At 35.6% G+C, this 18,542-nt stretch overlaps 1 protein-coding gene across 2 annotated transcripts in view; it reads right to left on the bottom strand.

The window, feature by feature from the left end:
- Positions 1-18,542, bottom strand: part of LOC148955643 (uncharacterized) — a 33,983-nt gene that overhangs the window by 5,446 nt on the left and 9,995 nt on the right. For both annotated transcript variants that reach the window (XM_089108288.1, XM_089108289.1), the window contains exons 2-7: positions 17,251-17,831; positions 13,749-13,835; positions 10,986-11,217; positions 7,434-7,572; positions 5,411-5,577; positions 4,086-4,252 (exon numbers count right to left, since the gene is read on the bottom strand). In XM_089108288.1, the coding sequence (XP_088964414.1) occupies positions 4,086-4,252; positions 5,411-5,577; positions 7,434-7,572; positions 10,986-11,217; positions 13,749-13,835; positions 17,251-17,820 (1,362 nt within the window). In that variant the 5' untranslated portion in view covers positions 17,821-17,831. The remainder of the gene's footprint in view (positions 1-4,085; positions 4,253-5,410; positions 5,578-7,433; positions 7,573-10,985; positions 11,218-13,748; positions 13,836-17,250; positions 17,832-18,542) is intronic.

Raw genomic sequence — 18,542 nt, 5'->3', positions numbered from 1 at the left:
ATCGGACAACGTTAACGGGGGGATGTGGTGGGAGGGTCCAAACTTCCGGCTCAGTTTACCCCATGAAGATAAAGTCGGAGGAGGATGAAATATTGCAAGTTTCTTAGTTTGAGTTTGGGCTACGAAATGCAATCACCACCGTCTCTCTGCGACCTCTAGGACCTGAAATCGCTTAACATTGTGGTGGGTCGCCTCTTTATAGAGGCACAAGTGTGCCTCCTTGATTTGAAAAAAACTAAGGTTTTTCGTAAATGTAAATTCGGGGGATAATTTTTCCGGTCTGAAAATATCAAAAGGCCCTAACAGGTCGAATTCTGCTTCGAATGAGTCCTCATTCAACCGGATCCGGTGCCAACTGTGGCCTGTAGGCGTGGCTAAGAAAAAAAAAGAAATGATGAATTTTAAGTGGCTATATTTGGTTTTTTGAAAACAGGGAAGGAGTGATCGGATTGAGCTGAAATTTCGAGGATAAGCTCCCGGACCCTAGGAAAGCTTAACCTCTAAATTTCAGCCCAATCGGACAACGTTAAAGGGGGCTGTGGTGGGAGGGTCCAAACTTCCGGCCCAGTTTACCCCATGAAGATAAAGTCGGAGGAGGATGAAATTTTGCAAGTTTCTTAGTTTGAGCTTGGGCTACAAAATGCGATTACCGCCGTCTCTCTGCGACCTCTAGGACCTGAAATCGCTTAACATTGTGGTGGGTCGCCTCTGTATAGTGGCACAAGTGTGCCTCCTTGATTATTGCTTGACTAACTGTTAGCTGATCGTGTCAGGAGTTGAAGTTGGGGGGCTGCCGCCCCCAAAACCCCCGCTCTTGAACATTCTTGTATTAAGGCTTTTAATTCCTGAATACTCAAATCACGTCTTACAGGGTGCCTCCTAATCCCTGTACGTTTTAAGGTTCGAACTTGTGACAGCCTCTTTCACAGCCCCCCCCCCCCTGGGCGGCCTCATCCCGAGCCGGGTTAAAGGTTGAACGGGTAACTCAGCCTCTTTAAATCTTTATAATACGTATTTTTTTTTAAAATAATAAACATAAAAAGGTTAGACATGCTTTGTTATGAAAATTGACGCGCAGATATTTTCATAACAAAGCATGTCTAACCTGTTTATGTGTATTATTTGAAAAAAACTAAGGTTTTTCGTAAATGTAAATTCGGAGGATAATTTTTTCGGTCTGAAAATATGAAAAGGCCCTAACAGGTTAAATTCTGCTTTGAATGAGTCCTCATTCAACCGGATCCGGTGCCAACTGTGGCCTGTAGGCGTGGCTAAGAAAAAAAAAAGAAATGATGATGATGAATTTTAAGTGGTTATATTTGGTTTTTTGAAAACAAGGAGTGATTAGTTTGAGCTGAAATTTAGAAGATAAGCTCCCGGGCCCGCGGAAAGCTCAACCTCTAAATTTTAGACCAATCGGACATCGTTAAAGGGGGGCTGTGGTGGGAGGGTCCGAACTTCCGGCCCAGTTTACCCCATGAAGATAAAGTCGGAGGAGGATGAAATTTTGCAAGTTTCTTAGTTTGAGCTTGGGCTACAAAATGCGATTACCGCCGTCTCTCTGCGACCTCTAGGACCTGAAATCGCTTAACATTGTGGTGGGTCGCCTCTTTATAGAGGCACAAGTGTGCCTCCTTGAAATGGCTTTCCGTTTTTACCCCAGTCTATATATATAAAAGCCCTTCTGAACTAGTTGATACAAATCTGAAAATTATTTTCAGTATCAAGTCTAAAAAGCAAAAAAAACAGCAAGTACATATTTTGCCAATGTTGTTGAAATTACACCAAAGTTTCCATCAAAGGTTCTAAAGCCAATATTTGCAAATAAGGCTGAAATTACAATCAGCGTTGTACAATGAACACATAATGCAGCTTACATATTTAACAAATAGCCTTTAGTAAAAGAAGTGTTGAAGGAAATTAAACACCGTTTGTGAAATATGCAATTAACGAGTTTCGCTTTTTTTTTTATAAAAATATTCAGGGCGCCAGGCTGCTTAAAACTTACGCCCAGATATGCCATAGATATTTCTCTAGATTTGTGTCTGCCAATCTTCCTTTTAAAGGAATCAACAGAAGGATTTTCAGGGACCCCATCCCTCGCGTGATGATCCCTAAGGGTACAGCGCCTTAAAAAGTTATTTTTTAAATACTCAGTACAAGGTGTCTCGTCTTGTAGGTAGTCTGACCGTACCAAGTTTGTGCGTGTTTGCCGTTTTAACTTTGCTGACGGCGGTTCAAGTAGCGCCGCTAGACTTGTAACTCTTTGTCAGTGATGAGAGGGCTTTTAGTTCTGGTATCGCTGGTAATTTGGTTTGGAACGGGAGTCAATGGTGTGATTCCCAGCCAGAGTCGACCCAGCTCTACATGGGTACCTGGAGAAATCTGGGGGAAAAACATGGGACGCGTCGTATGATTTGCCCCCAACAACACATTGTACCCCCGTCCGAAGGGAAAAAAATCAGGAGATTGGTACCTGCGAGCGCAGACCATTGGCCAGCATGCGAAAAAAGTAAAAAAAGGTACAAGTAGAGATAATTTTTCAGAGAAAGTCTGATTGATGTACTTTTTGTAAAAAAAAACTATTGAAACCACATGAAATCTCTCAATGAGATGTTGTGAAGTTGCCAGATCGGTGTTACAGCCCGCCCTTTAGGCCCGAATTTAGATCTTCTGGAGTGGTACCAGTAGGGTTTAAGAAGTCCTTGCAAAAACCAGGCAACCTTATTCGTAACAGACCTGATTCGAGACTCATACAGAGGGATAATCAATCTGGACGGTAAAAGGTTCTTAGAAGAAACAATCAAACCCAGCTTCCTCACGTGCTTTAGAAACGACCCTCCCACGTTTCCAATGAACTTAGGGATCACACAAGGCTTACCCCTATCATCCATATTGTTCAACTACGCAATAGATTGGATAGTGAACAACGCCCGAAGAAATCACAGTGGATTTGTCTTTGGACAACAGGACGGTTTCCTCCAATCCTTGACAGACTTGGATTTTAGAGACGATGTTGCCTTGCTGGAAACCACTGCTGACGAATCCCAAGACATGATCGATGCTGTCTCTTAGGCATCGAACCCGTTAGCAGCTCCGAAACGAAAGTTATAGCCTACACGCATCTCCTTCATGTCAGATCATTCTAAATGGTAAACTAATTGAAAACATCGAGGAATTTAAGCATCTTTGGTCTATTGTCACATCAGATAGCGGGGCTAAAAAAAAAATCACACCACGCATATCAAAGGCTTGGGGGTGTCTTTATCAGTCTAAAAAAGGCTCTATGGACCAGACGCCAGATCATGACAAAATGAAAGTCAGAGTCTATGGAGGATCCGTTCGATCTGTACTACTGAACGCTTGCTAGAGCACCTCAAGGCAGAAGAGGCAAGATTTGTCAAACAAGAAGTGTTCAAAGCGTTCGATCCCCGTTGCCTTTGTTATACACTCTGAATTAGTGGGTGGTCTAGAAATCTCAAAACGAAAAAGTCGTTGAGGCCAATGTGAGGAGCTATCGCTCGTCATCAAAATACATCGACTAAGACTCCTTGGCTACCCCTCATATCGCCCTGAGGGTACGATATGGCGAAATGTTTTCCTCTGCGAGCCTGGCTCCTCATGGAAACGAAAACCAGGACGAGAAGAATCTTTAGAAAGAATTTATAGACGACCTAGGAGCACAGAGACGCTTCTGAAGGCATATCCGGAGATGGGACAGACTTCCTGAAAATCGCCGGGAAGCTGCAGCTCATGGACCGACGTTGTCGCCGAGAGTAATTCCAAGATTTATTGGTACCGGGCAGGAGTCTTTATCGTCTGTTTTCCACTAAAATTAAGTAGATAATAGACAGGGGAGACGCTTACCTTTGAGAATCTTTATAAGAGTGAGGGACTATGATTTTTTATAGGACAATATTTGCCCCTTCATGCCACCAAGCTTCCGCCCATGGCCTCAATTTACTCCAATGAGGAACTTTTGATTAAGAAAAACACAATGGAATGAACAAAAGTAAATAAAATAAAATTAGGATCGTAGCCGTTAGTTTTAGTCTAAATAGCATATATATATAAATAATTATTACCTGTCGATTTTTTTGCATTCGAATGGCTTCATTTACTTTATCTAGAAAACCTGTTTGATCATCTGGTATGATACCAACGTATGCTTGTTTCTCTATGCTGTAGATGATCACAAGCACCTTAATATTACATGGTGTTTCCAGTTCCATTTCGTCAAAGTAAATACACGCTAAAAAAACAAAGGGAGAGTTAATTAGCGATCATTATTATTTCTCATTTTTCAAGCATTCGACCACTATTATTCTTATTCATATTTAGTTACGTTTTATCTAATCCTTATTTGCGAGTTGGTATTATTATTGTTTATACTTTTTAGTTAGACTTATTATCATTTTTATTCACCATTATATTTATTTTGATTATTATTTCATAAAAAAAATCGTAATCCAATTACAAAAGAGTATCCTAATGATAACAGAACGACTTCGCCGTAGTGGAACTGGTGGCTCCACCAGTTCAAAAAAAAAAAAAAATCAAGAAGAACAAAAGCGAAACCACTAGTTATATATTTATTTCGATAATGAACTTTTCAAGATCACAACTTAATAACTAAATTCTTTAGAAAAGCGGGAGGAATGGTTCCACAGTAGCGAAACTGGTGACCCTACTTGCTTTTAGAATATTTATTCGTAAAGTGCGATTCTTCGTAGAAAAAGAAAAGAACAAAAGCGAAAGCGATAGAATACCACCTCACAGGAGTACCAAGCCGTCTGCGGCCAACACAGCTCTGTACACTCCTCTCCCCATCAATTTAAAGGTTCACTTTTTAACCTCTCCCAAGAAGTTCCAATTTCCTTCAAATCCTTCCTTGTCTTCTCTTCTAACCCCATATGGGTACGCCCTGCTGTTCCTTTAGTCCTGGATAGATGGGACTAAAGAACAATCTCTGGCAATCTGCCAGCCTACATCCGCAAAAAATGTCCTAATCATCTCAATCTTTCTTCCATTTTAGGCCTAGAAAGTGGGCTACCAGCTCTTAGTACCAACAAAATTTAAAGCAATACGTTCTTGCATATATTTTCTGTCAAGCCATAATCTTAGAAAAAAAGTACTAGAAATACTGCGATTTCACTGAATGGGTGATACAATATTTGGTTCGACGCACTTCTTTCTTTTCAGGATTGTCTTCTTTTTTCAATCATCATCAATGCTTAATTTTGTTAATATTATTTCTCATTTTTATTTTATACTATACCTCATTTTTTTTCATCGGACCTAAACAATCTTTTATCAACTAATTCTATAGTGCTTAAATTATTGTTATTAGTAATTAACCTTGATATTCTGATAAATGAGAGTTAAAAACATAATACTAAAAAAAAGGAACCTGCATATCCGCTGCTCATTACACGTGCTAAAGACTCAGTATTTTCACTCGGCTCCGGGTTCAGGAGAACAGATCTACAGTGACGAAAATAGGATGTTCCAACGCTGCTTACAAGAGCTTTGGGTATTAACTGCATTTCTAGACGAGAAGGCCACGTGTCTGCTTTACTAGAAAAAAGAACAATATGACTAGACGCATTTTTACTTAAAATAGAAAGAATTCATTTTTCTTTTTGTACTTAAAAACTCTTTATTATAAGCCACTGAATTAGGTCGGATTTAAAAGCAAGAAATAAAGTTATTAAATGACTACAAACAATAAAAAATAAAAATTCTTTTTGCGTACTATCAGGGACAGAAATTGAAAATTAAATTAAAGTTCTTTATAGACATAATTGTCACATTCTTGCCAGGCTTGACGCCAAAAAATAACTGCCAGGTTCTAGAGTCTTCCTATGCAAAAATGAAATTCTCCTGCCACCAAATACACTCCGATTGAAAATAATTTTATTTTAAACGGCTACTTTCCGGGAGACCCTTGAACAATAAAAAAAGTGACTGCTTCAACTGGATATTCTTAGCCTAAAAAACGTGTTGAGAGTTTCCAATTTATAGATAATTATATAAAAACAATGAATAATATGAATAATCACATAAGGTAGATATTTATTTCAGAAAAATTATTTCAAAAACTTATTTAAAAAAAAAATTCAAAAAAGGGCTTGCTATCGCAAGCCCTGAACGGCTGAATTCGAACTTCGGAATGAATAAATAAAAATAGGATGAAAAAAAAGCAAAAAAAAAAAACAAACAAATCACAAATTAAAGACTGGCAAAAGAATGCCAAATTAAATTATCAGAATGAAAATCCTATCATTAGTCATTTTTTAAACTGGAAATGTTAAAATATGAACAATTATATAATTATATACATAATTACATAAAAATATAAACGAATATATTTTATAAAAACCGGAAGTACCTAGCGATTTTAGGAAAACTTTAATCAGACTCCTCAATAAGAAAGGTGATAAGAGCGAGTTGTAGTAATTATAGAGGCATTAGCTTGATTCTGTAGGATGTAGATTATTTCTACAAGCAATCAACTACAAGTAAGGGAAGAACAGTGTGGTTTTAGAAAGGGGAGAGGATGCGTCAACCAAATTTTTACTCTTAGATTAATAATTGAGTAGTGCCTGAGTCATCAGACATGTTTAGTCCTTAGTTTTATAGATTGTGAGCGTTTGATTCGCCCGATAGATGAGCTTTGGCAACAGTCTTATCCTTGCATTGTATACCGAGATAAATACACTGAAGTGATTAGTGCTATGTAGGAAAATGACGTTGCTGCAGTTGAGGTAGGAAATGCGGTTAGCAGCTGGTTTCGTCTTAAATCGGAAGTTAAGCAGGGTTGCGTCCTATTCCCATTTATATGGATCTTTCTAACGGACTTTGTCCTAATGAGCACGGCAAAGGCTATGGGAGAGCATGGAATCAAATTGGAGAGTAAAACTCTCCTAGACTTGGATTATACAGATGATTTGACCATCCTAGAGGAAATGCTTGCAAAATGAACGATTTTTTAAGATTTTGGGAGCTCAGGCCATAACAATAGACTTGCAAATTAGTGTTAAGAAGGTTAAGTCACTTAGAATGTGAATAAGTGATGGTGAAAAGCAAATTTTGTGCAACAAAGAGATCAATCAAGCGGATAGCTTCACCTACCAAGGTAATATTATAAGTAAAAAGGGTGGGTGCAGTGAAGATGTTAAAAGTAGAATAACCAAGGCCTAGGGTATTTTCTCCACAGTTGGAAGAGGTTTAGAAGAATAGGACGATAAGTCTGGGAACCAGTTTAACTGCAGCACTCCTAGTTTAACTAAATAGTATCGACATATTTTTTTAGTAATTACTAGCCGTTTAGGTTCACTGCTCATATAAAACCTTTTGGCAGGATAGGGGATGTTCCATGTTCGTTTTCAAACTCTTTGACATACGAGTAAACAAAACAAATTCAGTCTTACACAGTGGGGTCTCCGTCTAGCATTAAGGAGGATATTCGCCCTCGAACAGTCTTGGTAGTGCGTTGAATGGAGCCAGGTATAACTAGAGATTCTTGCCAATCCAATTCTCCTTCCCATATGTTACGGAGCTCCTTTGGATCTAAAAAAATTAATTATTTTAATAAGGCTATAAAATAGCAATAGAATGTCCACTAATTCGAATGTTTAAGCTCTAGAACTAATAAGGCTACACAAAGTACGCCAGTCGGGAAGAATAAATTGTATCACCTACTCTTTAAGTTTAAATACAATAATAATACACTTAACTTTATGCTTCTCAGGCATGTTTTGGGTTAGGTATGATTGCCATAGTTACGATATGCGCGCGAGGAACGAGCTACTAGCTCCAATTCCCGTCACTGCAAGGTTTCCTTCATTTACTGATGGATAAAGTTATGGAATAGGGATTTTGATATGGAATAGGTCTTTTTGATGATTACTTAAAAAAACTTTTTCCACAAAACAAGTTTTTCAAAGAAAAGTAAAGAACTCCATTAAACAAAAAATGAGCAAAAATAAAATCAAACAATCTACCAAGCTCGAAACTACCACAAATCAGCATCAATAAATAAATGAAACCCAAAACGAACAGAAATTACAATAAATAACCTTTTATTAGAATAAAAAGGTTTGAAGAAGCTAGCAATAAAGTTAAGGAAAGAATGTATTCTAATCATAAGTATTAATCTATTATTTCAGTCATTTCTATCAAAGGTTGTTCGAGGTATGATGGAGTACAGTGGAATGTTTGGATTTTTTTTTGTACGGGTGACTCCAAAAGTAGCTCGCGAGGATACAAGCATGCATTTATTTGCATTATAAATATTGATTGTGTAGTTGGTTCATGTTTATAATCAGTCTCAAGGAAATTTTGTATTGCTGGTACGCTCCTAAGACAACCTGCTTTTGCAAGTTCATGTGCAGGTCAGAAGATTTGACTGAAAGAGGTTGTTCTTCACGCCTGACCTTCATGCAACATTTTGCAATATCTCTCAGCTTGTGGAACATCATATTTAGTAAAAGAGTGAAGACAAAAGTTAAAATATTTTGGATTTCCTTGTTTGTGAAAATTAACAATTATGGTAATATTTTGCAAATATGGCGACCACTGTCGCGCTTCAGAGCGAATATTGCATTAGGATGAATGCCAGACTGTGAGAACCAAGGTTGAAATTGAAAACGAATTTTCCATTGAGATTCCAATTTCGAAAAGTGAGATTCTGAAAATGAGTCATTATTCTTCTTGTAACTAGAAAACAGAGTTTTAATGAAATTAAAAACAATTACGAATCTTAGACAAGTTGAATTACTTGTCTAAACGGTCTAAGTACAATAATACAAAGACAAGTATTAGTATCTAAATTTTAGGTTTCCAGTAGTGTTTATGGAAAATGAACCCCACTTGTTTTCCGTTCAGCTTTTTATCAGTTCCCTAACTTTTTATCAGCAACTGGCCCGGCTAAAAACATCTCACTAAAAGCACTTGCGAGTTATTTGACACAACGAATGTTTTTCGTGTTTATTTTGTCAGGAAATCTGGGCAATCACTAGTGTATGAAACAATAATTCTTTAAGGTTTTATACCAAACTATATTAATTAGTCGCCACTTTAGATAACAGCTCCAAAAAATACACTTAACTATCTCTATTTCTTTTTATATTTTGTGAGCATTAAAGGTAAAAAAATTCTGTTTCGGGAAAAAGTACAATCAAAAGACACCCAGAGCACATCAAAAGCATAAACTGTATTAATTTATATTATAAATTTGAATGCATAATAAATTAGAATAATTAACAGAAAAACAACTACAAAAACCATGACAATTTATCGGGTCAAACGATTAAACTATGATATAATCTCAGAGTACATTAACAAAAAAAAAAAAAAGATAATACATCTTTATTCAATTTCTATAATATTTTTTATTCATTTCTTAGCCAATAACAAATTCTGCCGTCTAATGTCATCTTAAATGCGTTCTTTGTAAAAACACTCCAATATTAATAAACTGAACTGAGCAATGTAACTATCAAAACAAAATTTAAACAATAGCTATAAGCAGTTTGCATGCTTTTACCCCATCTATGAAAGCTCGGCTAGAAGCGGAATCTATCACAGTAAATAATTTCCTAGACCCCATTGGCTAAACACAACAAAACGAGGAAATATAGGACAACCAAGAAAAACGAGGTAAATTCCATCCAGTAAAAAAACAGAAAGATGCAAATATTTTAGACAGAGACCTCCCCTTAAATTTTAATAATACCATCAATAATACCTGAGTAATTAATAAATTAATTAATACCCGAGTAATTAATAATACCTGAATAATTAATCAGATTTAATAATACCTGGAAAAGACTAGCATTCAAAATTTCTTACACGAACAACTTCCCTATTGAAAGTTTAATTCAACATCAGGTGTTTTAATCAGCTGTCCTCGCCGTTACTCGAGAGAGGCCTCTTCTATTTTAGATATTGTTTTTGAGATGTCTTTGATATTGTCCTGTAGATTCTAATGTATCTTATTCTATTTTTCTTCCTGTAATGAAGATGACTCATCTGAAGTCTAGGCTGAAATGTTTACACTGTTCTCCGTTTTTGCTGTCTGTAAGTTAGCTCGCTTTTCTTCGTTCTCCTGCGTTTATTACTTACTACAGATATTCAATTTATATAGAAATTATAAATGTAAAGCTTATACCCTTAATAGTCAACAAGAATATTTGTTAAAGAGATCAGTACAAACTATCGTACATATGTTGCGCGTGCTGCACGGCATATAATCCCAATATCCTAAATATGAAGATATAATTACTTAATTAGTCAAAGTGAAATATTCTTTCTTCCAGATTTGAGTACGAATGACTGCTCATATGTTGTGTATGTTGTGTATATATGCTTCAACCACAGCCCGTCTATGAAGCGCCATCTATTATAGCAGTTCCCAAATTAGGTGGGAACAATCCTAAGATAGATATGAAGGACATTTCGTGGGAGAGGGTAAAGAATGAAGCTTTGAACAGACTGGGGAGGAGGAGGAGCGTTGTCAGTTCTTTCGGACCCAGACAGCTTGGTACTGAAACGAGTTGTCATTAACAGTCGAAGAGATAAACAGAATTTAGTATAAAACCAATTTCTTAACTACTAAAAGGAAATATTGATTTTCGTCTAGCAGGTGGCACCTGTTGTAGATTAACTTAAAAAAAAAAAGATCGCCTTCTTTGCAATGCGTTGCAATGAGTGCAATGCGTGGTTGGTGGCAAATCATCCGACGTTTCTCGTGTTTTCCCCCCAGATTTCTCCGGATACCCATTTAGAGCTGGGTCGACTCTGGCTGACCCGTTACAAGCCAAATAACCAGCGACACCCGAACTAAAACCCCTGACCTCAGGATTTCATGCCCAGAGCGCTAACGACTCGGCTGTAGATTAAGCAGAGACAAAACTTCTGAATTTGAAGTTAAATTCGTAACTACCAAACAATAAATTCATTAAAAGTTTAGCAAAAATTACCGCTCATCTGCTGAGTGTGTTGCGAAGCATCAATGGACACTCGTCTAGCAGGGGGTGGTGGCTGTAAGGATTGGATATTTTTCTGAAATCTATCATACTGAAGCCAATCTCGATGGAGCATTTCGTTTTGCACGCTTCTTTCGTGTAGGTATGAAGTGTCAACGCAAGTGTGAGTGGAGTTTTTCCTAGCTGGTGAGGCGGCTTTGGTAGGATTCAAAAACATCTCAGGAGTCTGAAAGCATAGATCTTTGTTTTATGAAAAATTTGACGTTTGGGCAACTTAAGGCTAAGAGTGTGTCATCAATAATCATTCATAATTTGTTATTAATTTCAACTCATTATGGTTAATAACAACAGACTCAGCCCCCCCTATATATGTATATATACATTATATATATATATATATATATATATATATATATATATATATATATATATATATATATATATATATATATATATATATATATATATATATATATATATATATATATATATATATATATATATATGATCCAAAATCCTTGAAGGTTTACAATCACCCTGTATACTCCCCCTTATGGTCATAAAATAAAAGTTCAAAATAGGGATAAAATCCTTTTTAATAGACAGTGTATAGAAAATTCACAAAAAATACCAGATATTTTGGTAACACATACAGTGACCGTCATCAGTAGTAAAACATTATCGTCATGGAAAGGCAGTGTGGTCTCCAAAATTATCTACCCCTTATGGTCGATTACCAGGACCATACACACACACACACAATCCTTTCAGTTTTTCTTATATAAACAGCAAGGTCGTATCCAGGATTTTTTCGGGGGGAAGGGGGGGCTTAGAAACGGATTTCTTAATGGTGGGGTTTAAAAAAAATAAAAATAAAAACGCAACAAAAACTTGTTTATATTCGTTTTTGTTACGTTTTCACGAGTCGGACGGACATTTCGGGGGAAGGGGGGGGGGGTTGGGTGTTTAATTAATTGGGATTTTAAATAAAGGGGCAATTAACTGAATGTGCTTTTAATTAATTAATTAAAACATAATTATTTTATACACCAGAAACAATTATTGTATTAAGCGCGTCTGATTTAAAACTACGTTGCAGGAAGCGTGTTTTGATTTTGGGCACCCGATTAAAGATATTTCACTAGTAGTGCAAAATCGAAAGCTCAACAAAACAGCTATTCGGACTTCTTCATTATTTTATTGGCCTACCAGACAAAATCTTAATTTTCGTGAATCAATACAACTGTTGACAGTCAGCATGCTGAAGCATTTATACAAGAATAATTTACATAAATTCTTGGGTATTGCTACACTGTCTAAATATGGGACTCTCTTATATGTTGTGTATAACTTACGGGGAAGATCTTGAACTTATTTGCTCATCTAAGTCCAAACTTTCCGTTTGTATTAGTTGTATTGCTTGCTTTTATGGTACAATGGGAGCTAACGCTAATAAATGCGACGATATTGCTGTAAATGCAGGGGCTCAATCTGACTCTCTTGCATCTGATTGCAAGTGTATCTCTGTGTTTTGAGCGCACATTTTTCAGGATGTTAACAATAAATTAAAAATAGGCTATGCCAAAATACTTTCAAATTGTGGAAAGTATAATGAACACTCTAGCTAAATTACATTCATCTTTTTGTAGCCATAGTGTTACTTTTTTTTTTGGTACCGCAACATCTGCTATTACTTAACTGTTTTTTATTTTGTTCCTTTTTTGATCTTGTTTTTGGCTACCATTTTGTAGCAAAAATTATAGCAAGCACCTTTTTTTCTCTTTCTTCTCTTTTTTATTTTATATATTAATATGAAAGCAATAATCTGCTACCATTACTTTTATGTTTGCAATTTTTGTCTCACTCTTAGCTTTAATACATTAGTTTGTTAAAGTTTTACAAAGAACTTAATCATTAACTTAAGCTGAAAATATATAGAAATAACTAGTACACACAGGTCTTCAGATAAAAAAAAATCGCCATTTGTAATGCATATTAGCCTACATAATTGAAAACCAACACAAATAACTTATTGCTTTTTATACCTTTTACTCCGTGATTCCTGGATAATGGGACACATCTATTTACTAAAAAAAGCTGCATTATGTTTTCAAAGCCTGTAGAAAACATAAATTAACTCCAATGGCAAAAAAAGTAGAAAACTCAAAATAGTAAAAGACTCAAACAGTTAAAAAAAAACTAATGAACAAAAACACACCAATTATGGAAAAAGATTAACTCGAAATGCTAAAAAAAAAACATATTGGGAATAAATGACAATAAAGACTATACTAGAAAAAATCCACATTAAGCATTACGACAAATCAGACTCTTTGGCATATATATATATATATATATATATATATATATATATATATATATATATATATATATATATATATATATATATATATATCCCCTTTATTAAGCTGCGCAAAAAGTAATAAATATGTTGTATGAAAACAACCATTAAATGATTCTTCTACATAATATTGATAAAAAAAAGGACCACGTTGATCGCAGACTCACCTTATAGAACGAAATGTGATCTGTAGAAAAGAAGTATCAACTAACAGCTTATTACAATTTAAAGTTGGAAAAAATTTTGAAGGATAGATCAATCCATTTTCTGTAAATCCAGTAACCAGTAATACAATCTTCTTTTAAGCCCCCCAAAATTCTTAATAAATAATTGAAATCATAAGTAAGATTTATTTTTAAAATACAAACGAAAAAGAACAAACAAAGAAAACTCACCACGTCCATAGTAGAATCTCCAGTATCCATTCCAAGATCATTATCATCCACATATGAGTCCAATGGAGCTTCTTGCTTAATGGAATTCTACAGTTAAAAAGAAGAAATACCATAAAATGACAAGCCATAAGCCAAAACAAAGAAATATGATCAAGAACTACCATTAGCCATGGTGTTGGCTGTCCCAAAAATGGTTCTTTTGTGATTCTTGTGAATAAAGCTAGGTTTTTAGGACTAGAATTTTAATCTTTGAACTAATTTTGGGGAGATTCCCAACATGTGCATGTACACAAATAAACTTATAATCAACAAGTTAGAACAGGGTTCTCCCTCCCCTTTAGCCTAATGATCAAGGAGGCACACTTGTGCCTCTTTAAAGAGGCGACCCACCATAATGTTAAGCGATTTCCGGTCCTAGAGGTCGCAGAGAGACGGCGTTGATCGTATTTTGTAGCCTAAGATCAAACTAAGAAACATGCAAAATTTCACGCCCTTCCGACTTTATCTTCATGGGGGAAAGTGGGCCGGAAGTTTCTACCCTCCCACCACATCCCCCTTTTAACGTTGTCCGATCGGGCTGAAATTTAGAGGATAAGCTTTCCTGGGGCCTGGGAGATCATACACAAAATTTCAGCTCAATCCGATGACTCCTTCTCTGTTTTTCCAAAAACCAAATATGGCCACTTAAGATTTATCAATTTTTTTTTGTTAGCCACGCCTACAGGCCACATTTGGCAACGGATCCGGGTGAATGAGGACTCATTCGAACCGAAATTCGACCTGTTAGGGCCTTTTGATATTTTCAGACTTCAAAATTATCCCCCGAATTTACATTTACGAAAAACCTCGTTTTCCTATAAGAGCCCATGTTAATTTTTCCCACCACAGTCCCCCTTTAACGTTGTCCGATCGGGCTGAAATTTAGAGGATAAGCTTTCCTAGGGCCTGGGAGCTTATCTTAAAAATTTCCGATCACTCCTTCCCTGTTTTCCAAAAACCAAATATAGCTACTTATTTTTTTTTTATCAGCCACGTCTCTGATAGTACAGTCTTTTAACAAGTCTCTGATAGTACAGTGGTCACTATTCCTGTGTGTCATGCGTAAGACCCGGGTTCGAATCCCCGTCAGAGTAAATTTTTTATATATTGAATTTAAAGTAGTATCTCTTAAATTTAAAGTTTAAAAAAGAAACTCAGTTTCTTTTTTAAATCCAATCTATTAAATCCTTCGGCTCAACAGGCGTCTCCAGAAGAATATCCAATCGGCCTTCAGCTTACAGGTAAGTCTCCACTGCTTTGATAACATGCCATATACCCGCATGCTCAAAGAAAAGTTGAAAAAAGAAAATCTTACTGTGCATTTGATTTGAGTATTCAGGAATTAAAAGCCTTAACACAAGAATCTTCAAAAGTGGGGGGGTTGGGGGGGGGGGGCGACAGCCCCCGAACTTTAACTCCTGACACGATCAGCTAACAGTTAGTCAAGCAATAATAAGTAATAAAATGTAAAAAAACGTGCAGAAATTATTTTAAAAAAAACTAATTTTTCTAAAGAGTTAAAGAGGCTGAGTCACAAGTTCGAACCTTAAAACGTACATGGATTAGGAGGTACAGTTGGGGGGCTACCGCCCACCAAACCCACCGCTTTTGCAGCCTCTTTTGTTAAGGTTTTTATTTTGGAGGTCTACCGCCCCCCCCCCCTCAACCCCCACTTTTTCCCTTGCAAAGAAATGCTTTGCAACACGAACAAAGTCTGCTTGAATTTTTACCGTAAGAACATCCTATTGCACCTCTTTGATTAGAAACAGTACTGAGCCTGTTTGCTGGATTTTTTTACAGGAAATTTTTCCCTAGCCGATAACAAGCTATAATGTGATGAACTTGGTACGACCAACTGATTGCAGACTACAGGACTTAAAAACCTTAACAAAAGAGGCTGCAAAAGCGGGGGGTTTGGGGGGAGGCAACTCCCCAACTGTACCTCCTAATCCCTGTACGTTTAAAGGTTCGAACTTGTGACTCAGTCTCTTTAACTCTTTAGAAAACGTAGTTTTTTTTCAAATAATTTCCTATATAATTCAACTATAGTACACGAGTATGCAGACATTTCTGACAAGTTGTACAAATTAAGATTCTTAAATCAAGAATGTTTCCAACAAAACAAGAAAAAAAATTCTAGTTTAGAGCCTTTCATTTTACAATTACGGTTTTGAAGACACATAATCATTTTTTTTTAAGTGCAATCAAAGTATCTTGCAATATTGGCATATTGTTGATTTACCTTACTTATATACTATCCCTTTAATTGTTGCTGAAAATAAAATTACACAACGGTTTAGAAAATATCTCTGATTAAGACAAACTTTAAACACAGGATAAGAGGGGATATTACCTTCCAAAAACCATGCAAGGAATATGCCAATAGGCATATTGGCAATTTTTTATACAAATAAAAAAAATATTCTTATTAAAAAGTAATAAAATTCATATTTAAAAAAATTCAAGATTGTCTTTGAATTTATTCTTGAAAAGTCCCCAACCATCCCCCAAAAAGACAATATGCTTTACAATGGACACTTAAAGAAACCCAAGTAATAAAAATATATTTGGTTGTATTAGGAAAAAAGACATCAGGAAAAGGCAATTACCATGTTGATAGGGTCATTCATGTAGACACTATGCTCCAAATGGAGTTTTTCCTTCCCTTTAGGAGAATCTACAAAGCAGGCTACTATTGAGACATCTCCAGGGGATAGAATTTAACTGAAAATATCTTCGAAAATCCCAAAATGACCTTAAAAGTGTAAGCTTTGAAGCTCAGCTATAGAATTGCCAATAAGCCTGAAGTATCATTATGACACATCACATAAGTGATTATCAAGAAATTTTCAAAAATAAAAGAAAGGCACAGGAAGGAAACAGGAGAAAAAAGAATAAGAAAAAATACAGCCATTTAAGTAATTTGGGCGGAGTCTGTGCAGAGGAAAGTTGGACAGATAGCTGAAATTTTCCTAACTATACTTGCCTCCACAAACAGTGTAAGGAATGCTTTTAATTGATGACCTAAAATGGTCTTATTTGCCATTTTATTCCCCCACTGTTCAAACAATCTCCCAATTATGTCCTCCCTAAATATTTAGCCAGAGAGAATGTATTCTTGTATTATATATACATATGCATATATATATATATATATATATATATATATACATATATATATATATACATATATATATATATATATATATATATATATATATATATATATATATATATATATATATATATATATATATATATATATATATATATATATATATATATATATATTCAGATGTAAAATTACAATAACAAGCAAAATGGAAATAGTCTAAAAATAAAAAATACAAAAAAAACATTACCATGAACATAACCATTAGAGTAAATATAAATAGAGTATGGAATAAAAGCATGGTGGATAATTCCCAGTTCCTTCTATGAATTTAAAGTTATAGAGACTTACCAATAGACTACCAATAGAAATCTGGCTGCTAGTACTTGCAACACCAGGCATAACAACATTTGCAGAACTAACTTGATAAGGAACTTCCTGAGAATAAACCATGCTCAATGATTGCTGCACTCCTTGTGAAAGAGATGACTCCTCAATACTTGTCACCCTTTGTCTCCTATTAATAGCAGCCACTGGTTCAGGCTCCTCAGGAATGGTGGAATTATAGGGACTATCACTAAGACCCTTTAACTTCAAAAACTGTGCCAAATTCATTAAAGTAGTTACTTGGTTTTCCAAAACAATTGCTTCACCAGTATACATAAATCTAATCAAAGCATGCATATCATCATACCTGACATCTTTCATTAGAATAATAGGCTGTGGGTGGGGATTGGCTCCAAGTATTGTCATAAAATATTCTGAATAAGCTGTAAGTATTACTTTATGACATTTTATGCTTTTGCCTTCACAATACAGTATGACATCTGTAAAGCTTTCTGTAGAGAGAATTTGACCTAGCATGGATTTGAGAGCCTCTGTATAGTCGGTCCATTTTAATGCGTAGTCCTTGCTTCCCATTATTTTGGATCCTAAACACAATTAAAATTAATTAGGAAATTTCTGTCCAGGTTTACTGCAAAGAAAAATTTAATTCAAGTCTCAGTAGAAAATCTGCTACACTTATAGGATTAAAATTTGCTTATAGAAGTATTTAAAAGTATTAAAGAAGAAGAATGAGGAAATGAAAAGCAAAAACTAATTAAATTGTTACTCCTGATCAAAGATCAGGGGTCCTCTTGATCAATGCCTCTGATCAAAGATCCTGTATTGTCATCCTGACTTCAACCCTGATAATGAATTGTCAGGAGATTGAATGCCTTCTCTTGATGATTTGATCCTCATTTACTAAATAGCTGGAAGTAATACTTTGCTGCAAATGTCTTCTTCCCTTAGGTTCAATCCTCTCTTTGCTGGCCATACATAAAACCTGTTGCTGAAAATGGCAGCAGAAACAGAGATAGATAATCACAAAAAGGTAAACTATAAAACTAGAAGAAATACAAACTAACTGAGTGATGATAACCAGATTACTTTACAGAAAAATTAGGTGAAAAAAAAAACTCAAAGAAACACAACAGAAGTAGAATTTGATGAGTTCTTGCCCACTTTCCACCACCTGTTAAGGAAGCCCTAGAGGGTCAGTCATTTAGATCAAAAATTTCCATCAATCCATTGATGTGTGCTTCAATTAATCTTCAATCGACCCTTCAATCTCGACCAAAGCTAATCTAACACGCTGC

Source organism: Artemia sp. Qi Xiang Cuo, chromosome 2 (genome assembly GCF_049724085.1).
Source record: "Artemia sp. Qi Xiang Cuo chromosome 2, ASM4972408v1, whole genome shotgun sequence".
In the NCBI taxonomy this organism is placed as follows: Eukaryota; Metazoa; Arthropoda; class Branchiopoda; order Anostraca; family Artemiidae; genus Artemia; species Artemia sp. Qi Xiang Cuo.
Note: the sequence above shows the minus strand (reverse complement) of the source record. Positions and strands in the feature narration are given on the sequence as shown.